This window comes from Pempheris klunzingeri, chromosome 2 (genome assembly GCF_042242105.1).
Source record: "Pempheris klunzingeri isolate RE-2024b chromosome 2, fPemKlu1.hap1, whole genome shotgun sequence".
Classification (NCBI taxonomy): domain Eukaryota; kingdom Metazoa; phylum Chordata; class Actinopteri; order Acropomatiformes; family Pempheridae; genus Pempheris; species Pempheris klunzingeri.
Genome location: NC_092013.1, coordinates 10374454 through 10397780, shown reverse-complemented (window position 1 = coordinate 10397780; position 23327 = coordinate 10374454). Strand labels below are relative to the sequence as shown.

The window sequence follows — 23327 nt, the reverse complement described above, 5'->3', positions numbered from 1 at the left end:
ACTCATCTTGGGACCCCTTGGGGGAGGCCGACCCCCAGGCTGGAAACTGCTGACTTAAAATACAGGAATTTGTGTGTGTGTTCTGTGTGCATCTACAGCTACCTGGGGTTTAGTGGGTATTTACTTGTAGCAGTGCATTAATGCATTAAAGTGCATTAATGCATGCAATTATATTTAGATCAATATGAATTAAATTAGATTTAGATTATATTTTACTGATTTATCTTGCTGTAAATTAAATTGTTCAGATGAGAATCCATATTTGTTTTAATGAGAGTCTTCTGATAGCGGATCTGTGAAACTGTACTCAGGCACAGCCATGCTTTGCAGCTAAATGCTAACACCAGCATGCTAGCACACTCACAACGACCATGCTAACCTCATACCTTTGGCACATATAATGTTTACCACTTTGGTTTAGCGTGTTAGTCTGCTAACATTTGGTAGTTAACACAAAGATACAGCTCAGATTGATGGGAGTGTCGTTAGTTTTGGAGGTATTTGGTCTTTCTTTTTCACATTTTTGACCTTCATTAGGATTCATCCTCTGGAAACCATCAATGTCTGTATAAAATTGTATGCTAATCCATCTCATAGAACTTGAGATATTTTGCTCTGGACCACCAATCTGACAGATACTACGATCCATATAGCCACACCGCTAGCATGGCTATAAATAATAAAGCACTGAATAGAAAATTACTCTGTACAGAGGAAAATTTTTTTGCTTAGTTCAGGAAAAAGCCAATGTCATTGCTCATGCGATGACAGCACTAAAGGTCCCACGGCCACAGGGCGAATACTGAGGAGAGGAGCTGATGAGGGAGGTGTGAAGAGAGAGGGGGTCAGCAGCAGAAGGGGAGGGGAGAGAAATGAGAGGAGGTGGGGCTGGGAAACAGATGCTGGCGCAGCAGTGCAGCATGTTAGCCACCACCCCCTCCCTCATCACAGCCCCTCCCATTCCCTGCCTCTCTGTTGCTCCCTCACTTACTTTTGGACCCTCTCATAATCTTTGCCCGCTATCTGACCACACAGAGAAGCTTTGGGAGTGGAGGAGAGCACCGTGTCTTTGGTTTTTCCACTGTTACTTTACAAATCATGGGATAGGAGCAGCAATTTTTGGGCTTGCCAGGAGTTTCTACTCAGATTTGGACTATGACTGTGGAGCTCTCTGTACACATTTCCTCCCATCTCCTCAGGGTATTACTACAGGAATAGAGTGTGTGCATGTGTTTATGTGTGTGTCCGTCCAGCATGATGCCTGCTTCTGATAGTCTTAAGTCTAGCAGCAGGAGTGGATCATCATGAGAGGGGGTCACCACCAGCGAGGGTGTGGGTGTCAGCACCTGTTCAGAAAACTGCTCAGCAAATGTGGCTGCTGCTCTGTCCGGGTTAGAGGTACGTAGACCCTCTGCTCTTCAGGGGGACTTTCACTGTGGTTGTTCTCTGACTGCAGAGCAAAGTTTTCACTGATTACACATTCATATTAGGATGATTTTCCAAATTCCTGAAGTTGTTGCCAACAGTTGTTTTTGTTGCTTGTGCACGATGGAGATGTTGCTACTTTCTTATGTATCATCTATCAAAGCCAAAGTTTGTTTCTCTCGCAATAAGCAGAGTAAAATCTCATCAGCGTTTCACTATGCAGATTTTGTGCAACATTTTAATTCATTTTATTATGTTTTTGATCCATTCACTGTCTAGTCTTACTGTTTGTGAGAGGCCAGCAGCATTATATAGTCAGAAAAATGATGGCGCTGTGTAGACAAAAGGCTTCCTACAGAAATTTACCTCATGTTCACGACATAATATAAGAAATTATTCACTTTTACAGGATTTAGAACACTCCACTGATTATATTGTAGATTCTGTAACAATCTTGAGTGCAACCTGCATCTATCTGTGCAAAAATCTATGAAATGCACTCAGTAACATTATTTCTGCTTACAGTCCATCTCTTGTAGCCCCCCCCCACACACACCATCCAAACACTTTCTTCATTATTATTTTGAATCCACTTTAGCTTCAAAGTGGTTGCTAGTCATCCTGTTGCACGCCCCTTCCTACTATTAGCATGTTATATTACATTAGCTCACGTTTGCCTTGATATGCTAGTTTATATTCATCAGTGGTAAATTGTGCAGGTGTACGATATTGTTTGCATTGTTATGACATGACCACAGCACCCAAACATTTTTTTACCCTTGGAAGGATTAGCTGAAACAATGAATTTCCTCATATTAATTTAGGTAATTAGATACTGTTAGCAGCAATTTAAGTCATGTTTAATGTATCAACCGAGCTACAGCCCCATAATGTTACCAGCAAATAGTGTTGCACACTACAGCATGTCGGTGGCTTTTTTGTCCCTGTTTTCAGTTTATCTGTGAAGGCAAATGCGGTGTCTATTGTACGATATAAAGTATATTGTATTTGTCAGCCATGCACAAAAAAGGCCTGGAAATTGTTGCAAATTAGCCACAATAAAGTTGCTATGTCCTTGTTGACAAGATCACTCCATAGCTGATCCACAGCTCCATAAAATACAAAGAGAGACTTTAGGAAACTCTGGTCCAACATGACACAATGGCAGTATTGTTAGTGTATTTGTACAACTTCGACAGATGACAGTTTTATTGATACTTTCTTCAGGATTCACTTCCAGTACATCAGCAATCTGTGCTTATGTGATGCCGATACCGCAAGACCAGATTCATGTTCCAAACAGACTAAAAGTCAATGATAGAGTCACATCTGGATCTCTGCAGCGTCTCTGAATATGCGGCTGACTCAATGAGTCATGGCAACAATAGAGTCAATGAGTCACTGTCCCGACATTCCTTTCCCTAAAAAACGATGCTAGAAGACCCCCGTAGACACACACACAGTAGCTAGAAAGCACACTGATTGGAGGTTTAAGGAAAACTGTAAGGCTTTGTACTTCTTTTAAATACTCCATTAGTTATTCAAGTTTTTCAATGATTTATTGATGTTTTGACTTACACTTTTTACTAATCTGATAACTTTGTACCACAGTTAATCAGATGTTTGCATAGGGTTAGTTACTATTTTCATATGAGATTTTCTTAATCTGTACCCCCACAATACTGAGACACTGCTTGTACGCAAACCCACATTCGAGCATGCACATACATAGACGCACAAACATGCCCCATTACCTCCCCGACCCTTAAATCCTCTGTTGTTCCAGTTGCTCGGGGAGTGATTAGAGAGCAGCTCTCCTCAGTGAGGAGCTGCACTTCTCTGACAGACCCTGCAAATAGATGTGTGAAATGGAAAAAACATAGACAGCCTTGTGTTGCCTGCTTCACCTTTGTTTGCAAAGCTTACTAGAACATTTCTGATACTTTCTGAGACACACATTGCCTCTGTGATGTTTGTGCTTTCTTCCCATCTGACTCTAACAATACTTCTTTTGTCTGTTTGCGAGTCTGTGGATGAGCTTTCTTTGTGTTTAGAAAATGCCTAGCAGTCACAGTCAGGATAGCACTGCCTCTCATTTTGTCATCTAATCTATTTGTCTCTTCTTTTGTATCTTTTCTATTTTCTGGTTGCAAGAAAGCCTTTTATATCATTTTCAGGTGGTCTTACATAATTTGGGGCTCTCACCTCTGTTTTTGCAGTCTTCTGATCTCCATGCACCTCCCCTGTAACTCCTTTATTCTGCAGACTCACTGAGTGTTTCATTTTATTTGGCACAAATGGCCAAAAGCTATTTATAAGGACAGACAAACACCTCAAGATAAACTATGTTTGGGAAACTTAGAAATCTATTTAAAAGTCCTTCCAACAATCTCCCTGTCTCATTACATAGACATCACTCCGGCTCAGAAACTGCAATGACTAATAGTCCATTAGCCCACCAGTGTGTGTGAGGTCATCACTGCCAGTATGTGAAGAAGTAAACATGATGACTAACAAGCAGAAAAGTGTTCAGTACCTCAGAGCACCTACATCTACAGTAGCCTATCTGCAGGCTATCAGCCATTTTTGCACTTTTACATTTAATGGTTTTGCTATTGTCACTGAACCACGGAACTTGAATGGCATTAAAGTGCACTTAGACAATGAAACATTGGTTCTGTCTCACTAAAGGAAAGGGTCTGAAAGACACTGAGAACTCAGTATCCTCTTAGGCAAGGTACATTTATATGTAGAGCAGAGGCGATTAAGTAATGCTTCAAAAACTTCAATCCAGAAATGTAGATTAAAACATTAAAATGTTTTAAAAGAAATTGAAAGCATAAAATAAATATAGGCCAAGATGTAAGTGTGAGGTGCATCATTATGGGTGATAAAGCTGCTTTAGTCAATATTTTTATGTCCACAACTGATCAAATGACTACTTGCATATGAAAGGGCCAACATGGAGATATCACCCAATTCTGCGGAGCATTTTAACATTTTTCAACTCATTGTTTTGGTTTTATGTTGCTCAAATTTTACTCTTTTGGATCAACATCATTTTTGAGCTACACACACATGCCCTATCAGCTTTATAAGGAGATAATGTGTCAGTGTTGCACTAACACCAAGTGGCTAAAAAAATAAATGCAGGTTTAAGAATGTACTAACTTTGTATGTAAAGTTGTGGCAAATCTTACATGTTCTGGAAGTTTTGTCAAGCTCTGTAGTGCTGTAACTAAAAGGTGCTACTTCATCTTTAGTGTGGGCTCTGGGAGCCTTAGAGTCTTAACCAGATCTTCATTTAGGAGTGATAGAGTAGACAAAGAAAAACTATGAGAGGTGACCGCATTGTACGAGGGAGAGCCCACATCAGCAGCCTGCAGCTCCGTGCGAAAAAGGAAGTGGTGGCATGATGCGTAGATGTCCTGCTACACTGTATAAACTGGGTCAACATGCTGTCAACATACAGGATGTAATCACATGGGTTATGAAGGGATATTAATCATAATCATAGTCATAGTTGTCATAGTTTACCAGCAAATACAGTCAACTAAAATAATGGGTCAGGCAGATGCTGAGAGCTGAAACAGTCAACAAATCACAGGCATGGCACTTGTATTGATATCTGGTACGGCAATGTAGGTGAAATGTATGTTCAAATGCCTGATGTATCTTAGTTTGATGTTACGTACTGAATAATTTTGTGCTGCAGTTATGGCAGCTGGTCTGTGTATAGCGCTTAGCAGTAGCAGTTAGCAGCAGCATAATCGGTTGACAGCAGTAATATTTAATTTAGTAAATAACACAGACAGGCTTGGTTGGTTGGAGTTGGTTTTTCAATACAAAGCAGTGGAGGCCAATAAGTAAATGGAGCGGGATAGATAGACTCTGTCTAGGTGTGTAGTTGAACACACAGGCAGGTCAGCTGATCAGATCGTGGTTTAACCTTGAGCTCCATTCTGTATTTTTACACGCTGTCAACTATTTCTCTTTAGCGTTTTAAAGTGAAAGCAACTGTAATGTAACATTTCATACCTACGTGTTATGTGTGTCTTGTGTTTAGGAATGAAACCGCTCATTAGTTTAATGTGGAGCAAAGAAGATGGCACATTTATGTGTGTGTGTGTATATGTGCGTTTTTAATTCTACTAATCTGTCACTCTCCTGGATTGACGAACTGTGCATCAACCCTGTTTAGGCATGAGGGAAAGTGGTTGATTTGTAGTTTTGGTGATGACAACGGTGTGGGCCTTGGCAGGACTCCAACAGGAAGTGAAGCACACAATTTAAGCCAAAAAGGACTGGATTTGATTGCAATAATGATGATTTCATCCATCAGCACGCACAGAATACGAAGCACCAACAGCTCCCATATACAGGCAAATAACGGCCTGGCTCATGTGTAAAGCTTTAGTCATGCTCACACTTGGTGAAGTGTCATCATACTTTTTGAAGCGGCACTCCAACAACATCTCAATAGTTCCTGCTGTTGCTGACCATGACCATTTATGGGGGTTTAGTGGGGGAAGATGTAGTTAAGTGTCTCCCAACCATCTGCTTTACGAGAGAGAGACACAGAGAGAGAGACTTTCTAAAGTAGGTCATGGAAGTAATACGCTTTAGTTAGTTAGTTAGTTTCTACTCTTGCATATCAAACTGATGTTTAGCCACATTGAAGTACAATTTGCTTACAATTTGCTTGCAGCGTTTGAGCTGCCAGTGCCTCAATACTACAGTCTACGTTTTGTCTCGTTTGCTGCCATCTCGCTCCATCTGGGTAGGTGTGTTGTCTGAGCCAATGGGGTTATAGAGAGAATGAAGCCCCACCCAATCTTAATCCATCCAACAGGCTGTATGCACTATCTCTGTTGCACATAAAGCCATAAATCCATGACTGGTAACACAACTCTGCCCCAATGAAATGTGAAAATGGTCACAGAAAATTCTGTTTTAATTCTGTTAAAACATTCACAGTTCACTAGTCGCTATTTTCATGGACAGTTTTACACAAGAAGAATATATTTAATATATTTGGGATGTCCATAAAGCGTGGATGCGAGGATGCATTCACAGCATGCATGCATGCACCGCTGACTCTCCCTCTAGTCCGGATGGCCATCCAGCTGTTGCTCTGTGGGAAAATGACACATTACATAAGAGACTCAAACAAACATGACAAGCTGAGTCGCTCAGCTCAGTGGTGGTTTGGACGTCACAGTGGCCATTACGCACCATTAAGGGCCAATTCATAGAAAATGTTGATGTATTTGTGGAAAAACCTTCAGTAAGGTGCTCTTGTTGCATCATTTCAACAGATGGTAAGGTGGCTGTTAGTGGTGCTGTATGACCTGACCTTGATAGATAATAAACAAGGAGACCAGATGGCTGTCTCTGCTCAGGGTGCTCTGGGTGATATGTGTGTGTATTTGGGCATCTACAGAAGTTTGCACCAAATGATTCTGTTGAATTTGCTCTGTTCTGTTTTTATTTTATTTGGGTCACATAGTTGAGGACATGGTCAGAAAGTAATTTTAGTGTAGCCATTTTGTGGTTTTTTGTAATGATGTTGTTGAGTTGTCTTGGCAGAAATGTCCCTACAGTGTTGGGGATGTAAGGGGACAACCTGCCTGCAGAATGGGGGACCTGGGTGGTAGTTACCATTTTTGAAAACTGGGATGTCAGTAAGGGAGCTGTGAAGGAAACTGATTGTCAAACCTCAGATCGAGGAGGAGCAATGCAGATACCATCCTTGTCATGGCAAAATGGGTTTCTTCCATAGTGTGGCTGGGCTCAGATATCCAGAGGGAGCTCAGAGTAGAGCTGCAGCTCCTTCATGCTTAAAGGAACCTGTTGAGGTGTGTCGGGTATCTGATCAGGATGCCTCCTGGGTGCCATCCTTGAAGCTTTTCCAGGCACATCCAACAGGGAGGAAACACCAGGATAGACACAGAACACGATGGAGAGATTATATTTCTCATCTGGTCTGGGAACTCCTCCGGGATCCACCAGGAGGAGCTGGAATTTGTTGGGGAGATGGATATCTGGACTACCCTGTTTAGTCGATCCTGCCCCCAGTGAGCAGCGGAAAATGGATGGATGTATGTCTGGTTGTGAGACAGATCTGAATCAACAACACCAGCTTTTACTGTGTGTGTTCATAGCCACCATGGTTCTAGGAACGACACTGTTGGTCAGAGGCTCCATCACTTAGGTCCAGACAGAAATATCCCAACAATTATTGGCTGGATTGTCCTGAAACTACTACTACTACTAGACTCATTCTCAATGAACAATGTCTTGCAGCTGAGCTCCTTCTTCTTTCTCTCCTGCTCCCTCTCTCCATCAGTCTAGATTGATTTTTCTTCCTCTATCTTCCTAAAACTGGTTGATTATTATTGGTGAGCATGACCTTTTCATTTAGAGATAAGCAACTGTCCCAACAGTCGACTGGTTCAAGAGCCACAAAACACACAAACACTCTTTCTCTCTGCCGCTTATGTCACACACACAGACAAGGACACACACACCCCAGCCCTCCTCCCCTCCCTCTTAATCATCCCATTATAGAAATGAGTTTGTGTCATTCACTGCCTGAGAGAAGAACCAGGCGATGAATTAGTTTAATTACAGTCTTATTCGAATCCAGCCGACTTTACATGTCTAGATTTTTTTTGCAGCAGCCTGAACTTCTGTCTGACAGTCAGCTCAATGTGTCAGCAAGTTAACATGATAAATATACAGTGCATGCATTTGCATAAAATCATCAGAAATGATCATCACCAATGCCATGAACAGTGAATTTAATATTTTGTTATGTATTTAGGGAAGGTTTTGTTGCTTCCCATGAAATAAAAGAACTGAAATGGAGCAGAAAGAGAAGCACATTATTTAGTATTTTACTGTTGATATGGTGTCTTGGTTAATGGCAGTATCAGGCCGTTTTGGCAAATGGCTGACCCAGATTTCCACTGGCTTCTTGAAAGCTTGTTATTATGATTACAGCTTACATAAATGTGCTGACAGGGAATAGTGGCTTCTGGGAAGAGTCCAAAATGACAAAGTGGGGCTCCTGAAAGATTCCACTTTGCTATGATCAGCAGAACAGAGTGAAATGTTAATGTTAGGGTGCTTGATTAAAACAGTGTGGTTGAGGATTAGGTACCAGTTTCCATAGTCAAGAGACTTAAAGCTGGAAACAAAATCCAGCTGTGCTGTAAAAAGGGTGTCAGCTCCAGTGATGGTCCAGCCTGAACTGTAGAAAGAATGAGGGCAGTACAGAGCAGACACGATGCGTTCAGTTGTGAGTGACTTTAGATCACATAATCCACTGGAGACTGGAAAAATAATTCAGTTTATATCCTGTAAATGCTTCTTTTAGTAACTAAATCATCTCTAGAAAGTCAGTAAAATGAGTCCAGTTGTAGTTGAGGTAAAGGAGAGTTTGTGTTTAATAGCATAATTCAGTGTCTTAACTGTGTGTTGGCCTATTCATGATTCAGTGGAGAAAGTAACAGTACCGTTTACTCAAACACATTTCCTTAATTACAATTATGAGGTAGTTATACTTATTTACTAGTTACTTTGCAGATTAAGACTTTAAAGTCAAATGATAAGCATATAAAATAAATAAATGCTAATTTTGATATGTGAAGCTATAGTACAGTATTCAATGTAGTCAAATAATATCAAATTATTTGTTATTAAAAAAAAGTTCCAGCAAATGCAAGTTGCAGTACATATAATATGACATATGGTATATAATTTCCAGTTGGACGTTGAGTGCTCCCTCATGAGAACGGATCTGTTTTTGTGTTTATAATGGTTTAGGATCAGTGTCTACAGTAGCTGCAGCGACTAAAGTTACAGTTAGGGCTTAACACAGGAAATTGAACAACATTTTTGTGCAGAAATCTGTCTGCAGCATCTGACCTGAGAGGATGTACCCCCCAATTAGCTGCTGTGCGTTAACCCAATCCTTTTCCCTCTTTGTCTCTCTGCAGCAGAGTCGTACGCTGTGGCGGGCAGTGACGGCAGTATTACCCCATCGGTGGGCCCGGTGCCCCACCAGGCCTCAGGCAGCTCCAGCCCCACACACTCACACTCCACGTCTGGAGGATCACGCCACCCTGTCAGTGCCCTCAAGAAATGGCTCACCAATCCCGTTCGCAAGCTGAGCTCTGATGCCAGAGGAGGAACGGGAAAAGTCGAGAAGCAGATGTACAGGTCAGACAGCAGGCAGCCGCCATCGCTGCTTTCCCACAGTGAACCTCAGCCGAGGCCTCTGGAAACGCACGACAACTATACCATCCTCCCCTCCCCTGGAGACACGGTGGGGCTTAAAGACAGACACGTACAGGCTGCGTTCATACCCTGTTTCATTTCCCTGTTTGTAATCGTCAGCGTGTTTGTGTTGAACAGGTGCGGAAAGACGGTCCGTCGAGTCCAGCAGCTCCCACACAGCCGCCCTGTCAGGGCCACTTACCTGAGATCCTGCAAGGCAGAGACACGCACAGTCTGGTAATGTTTCTATTCTATTCTATTCTAGTCTATCCTAGTTTAATCTAGTGTTCTATTGTTTATTTGTTATTCTATTCTCCTCTATACCATGCTATTCTACCCTATTATTTTATTCAGTACTATGTTGTTCTATTCTATTCTACTCAGAGGTCCAGTTACAGATAAAAGATACATTATATTACCACATATTCCATGTTATATATACATATTATATATTATATAACAGTGGCCACAGGCTGGGTCTGGGCGATCAGCTACCCACCAGAACACACCAGATTTTGTCAGGGATAGATTGATAAATTGATGGAAAAGATTGGGATATGTCCTTGACTCGATAATACAATAAAAACTAAAGATCTAGAAAACTGAATCATACAAACAAGCAATCAAGGTGACGGTAGAAATAATCTTATCATAATCTGCTTTACTTTGGTTGCCCACAAGGGCATTATAGAAACAGTTTGAGGAACCTATAGTACACTTAATAATATATAATTACAGTAGCTGACCAGGCAAAGCAGTTGAAAAACCCCAAATGAAGCATGAATAATGTAAACTGCATAAGTCAAAAGTCCTCATTCCTCTCACAGTTATCTTCATCAAACCATGAGTTCACGACACATGAATGATTGAAGCACACACACTTAAATGTGAAAACGACTCACGCTGAAACTATGAATTATAAGCATGCATGTGTTCCTCTGCGCCCTGTTCAGTTTTATTGGCATGTGAAGAGCTTTTTATTTGCACACATCATTTCACTTCCACCTATTGTGCCAAATGAATAGCACAGATTTTCACACTTTGCTGCGAATTTTTGTGTGAGCACTCACACACAAACACACATGCGCACGCACATACAATGACTTTCTGTTAACCCTACACTGTATTTAGGACATAGGCCCTGTGGAGTGGAATCAATCCTGTGGGCTTTTCTAGACAACATCTGGATGTAATTAACTAGCCAAGTAGATTGTAACAGGCTGAAACAGGGTCAAGGTTGGGGGTGAGCAGTGTAGCTAATTAGTCCGGGGGATCTCCAGAGCCGCCGGCCATACGTGAACATAAATACTGGAGTTGGCTGTTGGACTAGACGTACCTTAACGACGTCGAAGATGTGGACAAAACTCTGGAGTTGCTCCTGTCACATAAGCAATCACTTCCACCTGCTCTCATACACTTGAGAAATCCCACAAACCCAACAGCCAATACCTACAAATAAAAATAAGAAGGGTGTCGGTGTAGTCCGCCAAAATTAGGAGGAACTAGGAGGAAGAGGAGGCCAATGTGCACAGTGAGAAACAGGCGTGTGAATCTTGGTCAGCACTCCTTCAGACGTGAGGGAGTCAAGTTACACAAGCTTTACACAAGAGAGAAGAGGAAAGTTTAAAGGGTTGAAATGACCCTTTAACATGAAGTACATTGTTCTACTTGATAAATGGCTGTCTTCACTTTCACTGGCCCCTTGGGACGATATTACTCCACAGACACCTTCATCTTTATGTTTGCTTTGGCTCCTCGGCCCTTTATTCTTGTCCTGGCTGGGTCAGGGTAAACAGACAGCCTCGTCATTTTTTTAAAGGAATAGTTTGGGACTTTTTGGAAAATTTCTGTCTTGCCTGCTTACCACTCTCACGTCTATCTGGTGAATGTAAAGCTATAGTGGCCGGTTAGCTTAGCCTAGCTTAAAGACTGGAGCTCAGAAGATCACTACTTTGTCTCGTTTGTCTGAAAGTATAAAAATGACAATTCACTGTTTACTGAGGATTTATGAGATCAACTATTTCATGGACGGGAGCAGTAAATTTCTAGTCCCACACTTAACCCCAATAAAAATCAAGTTGTCATTCTTACTTTTCGGTTTTCATACTGATTAAACAAACAAAATATAGGTCTCACGTGACCATGTCATTATGATAAAGTATCACTAAGAGAGTGATTTGGCTGTTTCTTGTTTTTTTGTGTCTAAGATGCAACAATTATTGAGCTTTAGCAGAGCTGGTTGGCAGATTTTGTTATGTTTGGACAGAGCCAGGCCAGCTGTTTACTCCTGTCTTTATGCTAAGCTAAGCTAACTCGATACTGACTCCAGCTTCATAGCAACCCTACAGACATGAAAATGACATTGATCTTCCAGTCCAACCCTCGGCACATATTTCCCAAAATGTCGAACTATACCTTTAATCTCCTTGTGGTCTTCGGAGGAGCTAATGGATTTCAGGCTGATGAGAAATTACTGTGAGAGAGGGAGGAAACATTTAGAGCAACAAGCAAGCTAAGCTCAGCAGTTTAAATGGATCAGAACCAGAGCGGAGATGGGGTTTGAATCAGCCTCAGATGATTTTCATTAGCAGGATGTCTGCTGGGCAAAGACATTAACAGGCGACTCAAAGAGAGCAACAGAGCAAAAAAGACTGACCTTGGAAGAAAATGTTGAGAAAATAAATGGAAAGTGCATATTTGACCTACAAACTGATCATCATCTAGTGCCCAAGAGGCCAAAATGAGGGGAGACTACAGTGTGTCAAGAAGATTAGAGTCAAATTCACATTAGATTATACTGCATTTAGGTGAGGACTGATCTTATGTTATATAACAACTCTCCATGCCGTGGCCAGTTTCCCCGACCTTCATCATCCAGCTTGACAAATTGTACAAATGTTGCTCATTATTCATCTTCATCTGTCAGACCTGATTCTTCTTTTCCAAATTTCTCTGCCCAACAGTGTGCTCGGCTGCAAGGAGAGACATTAAAAAGTGATTATGACTCTCAGGTTACTCTCAGGATTTGGGGGTGGCATGACTTTCCAAAAGGGATCGGTAAAATTGCCCAACTGATGTGGTCCCCACGATCAGAGACGGCTCATCTTCATGTTTTTCTACAGATGTGCACTGGCACGGTCAGGGGAGGCTGTAGATGAAGCATAATGATTTACGTTTGTGGATGCCCACTGATTTGACGTCTCTTCACCACAGCATATTATATTCATAGTATTCAGATCCTTTACTGAAGTAAAAGCACCAGTACAACAATTTAAGGATGCCAAGTATTAATCTTTATTTATATAGCGCCATTTCATAACAAATGTTATCTCAAGATGCTTTCCATAAAGAGCAGGTCTAGACCAAATTCTTTAATTAAGAGGGAGACCCAACGATTCAAAAATTCAAAATTAAGCATTCAAGAATCCCCACATGAGCAAGCATCAGATATTATATTAACAAATATATACTTAAATACAAGTATAGAAGCATTATCGGCAAAAAGATCCTGAAGTATCAAAAATAAAAGTACAAATTATGCAGAAGAATGGCCCCTGTGACTGATATATTATTACATGATATTATTTGATCGTTAATACTGATTCATCAATGTGAAAGTGCAATTTTAATGTTGTAGCTGGTTGAGGTTCAGTCCAGCGGCTGCATTCATATATAGTTTTTATCCAAATGGCTTCACAGTTTGGCTCTGATTCACCCATTCAGACGACAGAAAGATGCTGGCCTGACCATTGGTCTTCAGTCATGGTAACGTGTGGACAGAAGAACCATCAACCCTGTGATTAGTGGACAACCCGCTCTACCACTTGAGCCACAGCTGCCCCACTGTGATAATTAATGGGAGAATAAAGAGGATAAAATGTTCTGCTACTCACTAGACATAAGGGACCCTCTGTAGGTGCTGCTTTTTGTACGGAGTTGCATGGGCCAAAAATGTTAAGAGTCGCTGGTTTAGTCTTCAAATTCATTGGATTTTATCAGCATATATGTGTTTTTTTATGTGAAATCTTAATCTTAAAAGTCACTAGTAACTGTAGCTATCAAATAAATGCAGTGAAGTAATTGAAAATACCCACGGAAAGTACATGAAAATGATACTTCAGTATAGTACTTGAATAAATGTACTTTTCTCTCCCCGACAGAACAGGATTGCTCGCTGTCTGTCTCCTCTTACATAATATATTACAGTGATGTTTACCAAACGCTGTACTGTCTTGTTTGTGTGTTTTAGAGTCAAAAATCCAGCATCAACACTCTCCAAGGGGACGACGGCTGCACTGTGACTGATGACTCAGCCAGCCAGTGGTCTGCTACAGTGGACAGCGAGGAGGAGAGAAACCTTGCCTTAGAGAAGAGCTTGTAGGTGTCGATCTCTGCATTAAAGGACTAGTTTGACATTTTGCGAAATGTTTGTTTTGTTTGCTATATGTACATAATGTATTAATCTGAGCTGCAGATTAGAAGCAGATTTTGTGACCTTTTGACAGAGCTTCATGCTAAGCTAAGCTAAGCTAGGCTAAACTAACTGGCTGTAGCTTCATTTTTACCACGCAAACATTAGAGTGGTACCAAACCTCTCATCTTACTTGTAGCGTATTTCCCACAATGTCTAACTTCCTTTAACGTGTATACATTTTTGAATTCATTTTGAAAAAAATGTAAATTCTCTGTTCCTGCCCTTTATTTGCTCTTTCCAAATCTCTTTCTCAGATATGTGCTGACAGAGCTGATAGAGACCGAAAGGTTGTATGTGGAGGATCTTGGGCTCATAGTACAGGTGTGTCTCTCCTCCACGCTCATGACATTTATACACAAAATAAATGTTATTTTTCCATCTGGAAAATGTGATTAATGACATGTTTCTCTGTGTGTATATGTATAGGGCTACATGGCCACCATGACCAATCAGGGAGTTCCAGAGGACATGAAAGGGAAGGACAGGATTGTGTTTGGAAACATCCACCAGATCTACGACTGGCATAAGGAGTGAGTCAGAGAGTCTCTCCTGTCTTTTTCCCCTCTCACTTCCTCTGAATCTGAACAATCTCTTCATGATGGTTCAGCTTGTGTCACGTCCCTTGTGGCGGTTAGTTTCCTGCCTTTGTGTGTGTGTGTGTGTGTGTTTGGCTACATGATTGTTCCTGCTTGACCTTCTCTGCTTCATGTCACACAGTTATTTCCTGGGAGAGCTGGAGAAATGTGTGGGTGACCCAGACAGCGTGGCTGAGCTCTTCATCAAACACGTGAGTCTACAGAGCAGCGCGTAACAAGTGCAGATGAAAGGTCTCTTTTCTCGTCTCTCCGCATGTTTTCACTTTGGCTGAAGGTTGCAGCCGTCTCACAGATTGGCCCACTGACTGTGTGTAAAGCCCTGGCCAGCCGCCATCCAGATGTGTCTTCATCTTGCAGATCAGTTGTCTGCAGGTGCAGCTGCAGAACAAAGGTCTTTTAATCACTATGGTTCGACTATAGACCCCTGAAAGCCGACAGTGAGTGTTAAAGATGCTCCGTTGAGACCACGCTGTGTGTGAAAATGAGTTGGAATTACAGATCTCAGAGCTCGATAAAAAAGTATTCACTTTGACCTTGGAATTTTTCACATGTAACTGTTTTACTCTGAACTTTGGACTATTTCATGTCAAAGTGAAAACAGATCTCTACCAACTGATCCAAAGGAGGTACAAACAGAATCACAAAAAATGATTGCTGAAATGAAAGATACTGATTACACAGATTTAGTGATGTAAAACAGTAAAAAGAACACTCAGAGCACGCTACATACCAATATCTGTAAACTATAAATAAACTACTGTAGAAAAATAGTACAAATATTTTCATTTTCCAGCTCAGCTTCTCTATCCACTCCACTCAGTGTAGTGTGGCATGCCTAATTAAGCCACGGCAAATTAAACCATTATTTCTCAGCCACTGGAACTATTTAATGAGGCAAAAGGTCGTGCACTGATTGAGTGTAACTCCCAAAAAAAGAGAGGGAACGGGAACAAATCAAAACTGAGAAGGACCTTGGAGTCTGAAGCTTAATTCTGTCTCTGTCCGTTCTTCACGCTGTCCCTCACACACAGATTATTTTGAATAATTGTCACATGAGCTCTCTCTCTCTCTTTCGTTTCCAGGAACGACGTCTTCACATGTATGTGGTTTACTGTCAGAACAAACCCAAATCAGAACATGTGGTCTCCGAGTACATTGAGACCTACTTTGAGGTGAGTAAACTTTTACATTACAGCCACTTTTACTGGAGCTCAAAAACTTTTTACTTGGAACACTTTCTGATTGTATAAGCACTTTTTATTGCTTTTATTTATGCTTTCCATATCCCTCTATTGCTGTTATACCTTATTTGTTATATACTTTTTTTATATTTGTTGTCAGGAAATATGGCTGTTTTTATATTCATAGGCCTTGTTTAGTTATACCTTATTACCTTATATTCCACTTGTATTTATTTGGCTTTTATACATCTTTCCATATCTTTTATTTTATTTTTATATTTTTCCTTTTATGTTTTCTGTTCACATGTTCTGAGTTCACATGTACATCTGGGTAACAATAAACGTCTTGAATCTTGAATCTCTTTTTTGTCACCTGACAGGATCTCAGGCAGCAGTTGGGTCACAGGCTGCAGCTCAATGATCTGCTCATCAAACCTGTTCAAAGGATCATGAAGTACCAGCTACTGCTGAAGGTTACTGTTTCACATGTTTCTGCATCTTAATATTACTTTTAAATCATTTGAATTACAATGTACAAGATACAATCAGTGCCTGCAAGGAAGGAATTGAAAGGTCTCACAGCTTCGTAAAGGTCTTCCCAGAAACCCTGAGGAAGACCAATGTGAGGTCAACACACATTTGCCTTATTTTTAATCTATAGCAGCTATAACTTTTTATATACTTTTTAACTTTTGTTCCTTAACGAAGCAGTGTGCTTAAAACTCTAAATAAGCCTCTCTCTGACTGGCAGGACTTCCTGAAGTACTACAGCAAAGCAGGACGGGATGTTGAGGAGCTGCAGGTAAGAGCTCCTTATAGAATGTGAATACACACACACACTCAGTTTATTAGAAACAGGTGTTTCTGATATTTTATATCCTATACCCGTTTATATCAGTGAGCTAAATGACAGAAACACCTTGGTATAATGCAATACAGCTCAACAGTACCACAAACTACATCCTCTAAAAAATCTCTCTAAAAACTTTAAACAAAAACTGAACATTATCACCTTCATGAAGGGAGGATAGTCAGATGCTCCTGCTAAACTGGCAACTGAGTGTATAAAGCTGTATTCTGAGTCTGTATATCACATATTCACTTCCTGATTCTCCTTCGTCCAATTCCTCCCATCAGAGGGCGGTGGAGGTGATGTGTTTTGTGCCAAAACGCTGTAATGATATGATGAACGTGGGCAGGCTCCAAGGTTTTGAGGTGAGATACTGATTTTTTTCTGTCTGTCACCACAGATGAAACACATATCCAGGGCGACTTACGGGCTCTGACAATGTTTACTCACTGTTTCAGGGGAAAATCACAGCTCAGGGGAAGCTGCTCCAGCAGGATACCTTCTCTGTCAGCGAGCAGGAAAGCGGCGTCCTGTCCAGAGCCAGAGAGAGGCGGGTCTTCCTGTTTGAGCAGCTGGTCATCTTCAGTGAGCCAATAGATAAGAAAAAAGGCTTCTCTTTGCCTGGGTACACTTTTAAAAACAGCATCAAGGTGCGCATAACACTTACTGTGTATTAAATCACCTTTGAAATATCATTGCTTTAGTGTTTAGTGTTGAATAAATGCCCTGTGTGCTTCAGGTCAGCTGTTTGGGCGTGGAGGAGCACTCCGAGGAGGATCCATGCTGTCTGGTCCTGACCTCCCGTGGGACTAATGGCAGCGTGACGCGCTTCATCATGCAGGCATCATCTCCGGAAATACAGCAAGCTTGGCTCAATGACGTGGTCCAGATCTTAGAGACTCAGAGGAACTTCCTTAATGGTACCGGGGTTCAGTGTTTCTTCAATAAATCACAGATTTAAGAGTCTGGTTCGTGTGAGTAATGTGACATCTCTTCCTTCTCACTGTAGCCCTGCAGTCTCCTATAGAGTACCAACGCAGGGAAAGCAAGTCAAACAGCCTGGGCAGGAACATGACGGCTACGACTGCTTCAGCCCCTGGCCTGCGACCTCACTCCTCGGCATCCATGGAACGACGTCAGCAGCCCTGCCTGCTGATCCACAACACCTCCCTGCCCTCGCTGCATCCACCACAACACAGCCTGGCCTCGAAGATGGTGAGTGAACAGCAAGGCTGCCTCGCACACTTGTATGAGATTCATACATTTCTCTTTCTCTGACATCCTCTTTCATCGGTTTCTCTTTCTGTCTCAAGGATTCTAATCCTGGTGCTGCGACACCTCAGTCGGCTCAGCCTCCGCTTTCCTCCCATCAGCAGCTCAGTTTGCGCTCAGAGGAGAGACACGGCCGCGGGATGGCCAATGGCCTGCCGCCCTGCAGCCAGCACAGCGCCCAGGTACATCAGTCTTACTTTACAAAGGGGTAAATCATCATCATCATCTGTTTACTTACCCCCCTACCTGTGGTTACAGGTGCAACACAGTACATTTCTGCCCATAAACACTTTCTACCAGGGAGTGAGATGTTGTCTTTCAGCCTGCTATCACAAAGTCACACAATAAGTCACTCTTAAGAAATGTTTTGTGTTAAAAGTAAAAGTTGTGGATTGATTTGTACATGTGTAAACCCAGAACAGCCTTTTCACTAAATGTTTATGGTTCATCTTTATGTGGTTAAGTCAATTTTATTTAATGTGCAGCTCAACAGTACAGATCACATTAGCCTCACAGGGCATCATTAGGGAGATGATATAAATGCATCACTTTAAACTTCTTTCTGGACATTTATGTATATAAAAAAATATCTGCAATGTAACTACTAAATAACTAGAACCATCAAGTACATAATGAAAAGTTTAACTGACCTGGAAACAGAACAGCACTTTCCACCTCTGTCTTTCTTATCAAGTGTATCAAGTTAGCAAGTTAGTTAGTGTGTGCATAGGATAAATGAAATTACTGGTTTAGTTTTATCTCAGTGTCAGCAGCCTGCGGTCGTTTTGTTGTCATGATCACTGATGATGAGGGGAAATGACTCTCTGGTTGCCTTTGTCAAATATCCTGCTGTTGTCTCTGCGTGGATTTACAAACCTGCTCGACCTGATCTCCAGTCGGTGTCTTTCAGTCATCCACTCTGTGGAAAACTCCCTGACCTGCTGTTTTATCTTTTTCACTCAGACTTCCACGTAGAGGAGGAAATGGTTTGATCAGGGTGTTCTTATTAGACGCTCTAATCTGGCTCGATTCCACAAAGTCGCTCTTGTACTCTTATTCTCTCTCTTTTTGTTGTTGGATCAGCAGTGTTTCCATCCTGCGTTACGTGCAGGAACTCAGACAGGTTTCCCCTGTTCCTAAAACCAGTTTTTCTACGCTGTTTAGCCTTCAGGGTGAAGCCTTTGTCAGACTTTTTATAGTTGATATCTGTTTCTGAACAACATGACATTTTTACAGCTCTGTAATCTTATTTCTTTTAAAATAAAATCCAGAACCAGTTAAGTTTAAACATACATTTGAGGTTCTGGTCCAACTCATACACCCCTTCTTCAGCCACATTATCAATATTGATATATTAACATTTGATCAAATCACTCTGTGTCATGTGATCACTTTACACCATCAACTTTCTTGAGCTTTTTGGTGTCTTTCACTTTATCCTTTTGCTTTTATGAGCTACAACTCTACTGTTTTGGTTCATCTTCGCTGCTCTCATCAACCTAGTTTTACAAACACAACAAAAGCTGTAAAAACCCACAGTACCAAACAGCACACAGACGGACACAGTTAGCGACTAGCTGGAGATCACACTGGAGCGTTTAGCAGCTAAAGAGCAGGCTATTTCCCTCAGGAGTTGATAGAAACCAAAACAGGAGCTAAAAGAGAGAATATATTGGACTTACAGCGCAAATGCAAATACATGATAATTTTGCTCTATGACTGCTGGGTGTGTAAATAAGCAAATGTTTGCTAACATGTTAGCTTCAATACTTTTGTGATAATATGTTGCTTCACCCAAGTGGCCAAATAAAACACAATTAATGCAGCTTTAAAAATATTTCAAAGGACTGGATTTGTGTACAATTGTAAAATGTATTGTCAAGATTTTTTATATCAAGGTGATGTGATTAACTCTATGAATCCTTTTTCATTTCTATCTAATAATTTAGTGGTTTTGAAATTGTACCTGGCAGTTTGTGTATTGTTTCAATTTTATTCTGCCAATTCACAAAGTAACAAAGAACATTAATTGTCTTAGTAATGAGGAATCTTTGAAAATCATGAGGTGCTGCCTGTCATTGCTGTGTCTAAACAAGTTCAATCGTTCTGTAACACTAGAAATATAAAGCAGGAATGCTCATTCTTCTATTTGCAGTTGCAGATTTAAAGTACAAACAACATCTAATTGTTTGCTTTTTTTTCCTCTCAGAGTGTCACCGCCAGTTTCCAGGCGACCACGTTGAATAAAGGTGGGAGTTACTCGGCTCATCGACCAAACAGCCTGGATCAGCTCAAGGAGAACGAGCAGTAATGACCGGCGAGGACGAATGAACTCACTTTGTCCTCCCGGAGCAGGAGTGCCTCGGCTGAGTCAGCGTGTTCTGTCAGCATCGTTTGTTTCACTCCTGCACAGAAGTCATCAAGGTCTCTGTGTCTTCACATATTGTCCTAAAGTTCTTTCAAATACAGCCACGGTTTAGGCTAATCTGGATTTGATCTTGTATAATCACATTGGTTTGAGTGTGTTCGTCTGTGTGTGTGTGTATACTCTGCATCTATACACATCCACAGATGGTGAGAACAGATGAGATGAAATGTGTAAAAATATGGTTTTGAAGCACCTCTTAATATTGCATATGTATAAATTTCTTACTTTTTCCACTGAGAATTCCTTTCTGGATATTTTTGTAATGCATTATATTTTCATAAGGGACCAATTCCACTTTATTCCCCCTGCGAACTGGGCTCTCAACTCCCTTTACGAAGTCACACTCTCAAATAACTGCATCCTTGAACTCACTGAGAGACTGTAGATCTCAGCTCTACTGTGGGATCTGAATCCATACGATTTGTGTATTTCTGTGCATTCCCTGCAGATTAGCAAATAGCTGTGTTTTCCCCTTGGTGGGCTATTTTAACTCAGCCATTGTTAGAGTGTTATCACAACCAAGCACATTTGCAAACTCACACAAAGCACGCGTCCTAATCGTGTAGAAAGAGGAAAAAGGGAACAAAGATAAAACAGAGGTGCTCGTCTGTCACTGTCATATTGAATGTAAATAATCTCATGTGGAATCATATCAATAAAGCTCTTTGACTTGTGGTGTCCTGATATGCACACAAAATTAAAGAGAAATGCTGTTCAGATATTTGTCAGCATCATTTGTTCTTTAAAAAATATTGTCTACAAAATTACTGAGCTACTGTATGCTGCAACATAAAACATCTCCTCACATGTTCCCCAGTCATGGACAGATTATGAGATAACGGACCGTCCGGCCTCCTACATAAGAGCAACACACCCACACAGAAAGAGACGACGACAAGCAAGACAGCTGCATCGTTTTGTGTCTTTTTGTAGTTGTTGCGCACCTGTTTCTTAGCTCTGCTTCTCTTTGTGGTAATTTTGCAACTCCTAGTAGTTGCTTTTCATCTCTTTTGCATCTCTTTATGCTCATTTTGTCTATCTTTCTGGTTTTTCTCCTCCTCTTTGCTCTTATTTTACATTTTTTTATAGTCATGTTATGACTTTGTAGTTATTTTTTATTTCTTTATAGTCGTTTTGCATCTCTGTGACATTTTCCATTTCTATGTAGTCATTTTGCATCTGTTTATAGTCTTTTTGTGTTTCTCTGTTGTAGTATTGTGCCTGCAGATTCTGTTTCTGTTGTCTGTCCTATTAGTCAACTTTCTGTGCCAGAGGCCCAGTTGGCACCCACCTCATCTCATATACAGGGTGTCCTCATGACTTTCTTTGCCTCAATTGCCTTTACACAGTAGGTTTTCTATTCTGAAATATGTGTATTTATTTGCAGAAGTCTGAGAGGCTTGGTTGCAATTTTCTTTTCAAGATTAAATCAAAAATGTGTTGAAATTTGCATTTAATTTGATCTTTGTACTGAATCACATTTAGCACAGTATACAGTGACCCCTAGTGGAGAGATTGAAGACGCTCATGTTTGTGTCGGTGAAGTGGTGAATCATGTTGCCACTTTGAAATTCCATGATTTGTTAATGTCAAATTTCATATTGTGAATATTCAAATTCATGAACAGGTTTAATTAAATGAGAGGTGAGCTGTTGTCGAACAATGTGATTACGAGGCTGAACTGTGGAGGTGCAGCTCGGACAAACCAAGAAAGAAAAACATGCTTTTTACGCAAATTTTCCAACCAAACCTACCCCCCTGATGATGAGAGTTTTTTTGTCACACAGAATTCACATTAATTTCAGGCTAATAGAAGATTAACATAATAAATGACCCACTTTTGTTTCCCCCAGTATTACCTCACTGATACACCATTTAAAAAAACACTGACATTGTAATATATCAATGTCAGGTGACAAAATAAACAATGTAAACAGTAAATCATTTGAGACTTTTGCTGCTTTAATTTGCTTCCTCGCCCCTTAAAAAAGATTCACTCTTGGAATGCATTTAGTAATAGTTTGGTATTAGTCACAAAATAATGACTCTAATAAACCAATAAGAAAGATTACATGAATCCAGATTTTATGGCGCAAGAGTCAACTATTCCAACTGAGAAACAGACACTAAACTCTACTGATACCACACAGTAAAAACTGAATATCTACTGAGAATATCTATCTACTTGTGGCTGAGGATGTCACAGTCCAACATCACTGATAAAAACTACAACTATGAAATTTGCTTAAATACATTTTGTTTTATATTAAGAGTAGTACACTTTTAGAGGTGGCCAAGGAAGCCTTGAAGGACACTTGACTATAATAAAGACTTACGCCACTTTCTGTTTTCACCTTGCCACCCCACAACATACAGCACATTATTTTAGGAAATGAAAGAGAAGTGTTTCCACAGACATTTTAATATGTCAACATTTGAAATAAATTTAAAAAATGCTCGTTATGCCGTGATCAGACGACTCACACCAGTGGGTTTCGGGTGAAGCAGGCAAGTTAAATTTCAGTGCTAACACAATATCACTGTTAGAAAAATAAAATAAAAGTTTTCAGCTCAGCAACAGGCCTGTCAACGGTTACAGATCCTGACACGAGACAGAACACACAACTACACAAAAGCCTCTCATAATAGTGTCGCTGATGAAGTTAGATTCAGAACCCCCGTCCACAGAGCTTCACGTCGATCGCATGTTGGTGAACAAAAAGAAAAGAAATCCATAACAGACAGAAACATCACACAAAACAGTTTTAAAATATTCCTCTTGAGATTTAAAAAAAAAAAAGAAAAGTAGATAAATCTC

General features: G+C 40.7%; 1 protein-coding gene across 1 annotated transcript; it reads left to right on the top strand.

Moving 5' to 3' along the window:
• The first annotated feature begins 1054 nt into the window (after window positions 1-1054).
• On the top strand, window positions 1055-21215 carry arhgef25b (Rho guanine nucleotide exchange factor (GEF) 25b). Its single transcript, XM_070845724.1, has 16 exons — window positions 1055-1398; window positions 9429-9757; window positions 9847-9945; window positions 13958-14085; window positions 14437-14503; window positions 14609-14712; window positions 14900-14969; window positions 15861-15950; window positions 16340-16432; window positions 16711-16761; window positions 17097-17174; window positions 17268-17459; window positions 17549-17729; window positions 17819-18024; window positions 18123-18263; window positions 20291-21215. Exons 1-16 carry the CDS (start codon window positions 1305-1307, stop codon window positions 20390-20392), a joined length of 2025 nt encoding a protein of 674 aa, XP_070701825.1. The 5' UTR covers window positions 1055-1304; the 3' UTR covers window positions 20393-21215.
• The last annotated feature ends 2112 nt before the right edge of the window (window positions 21216-23327 follow it).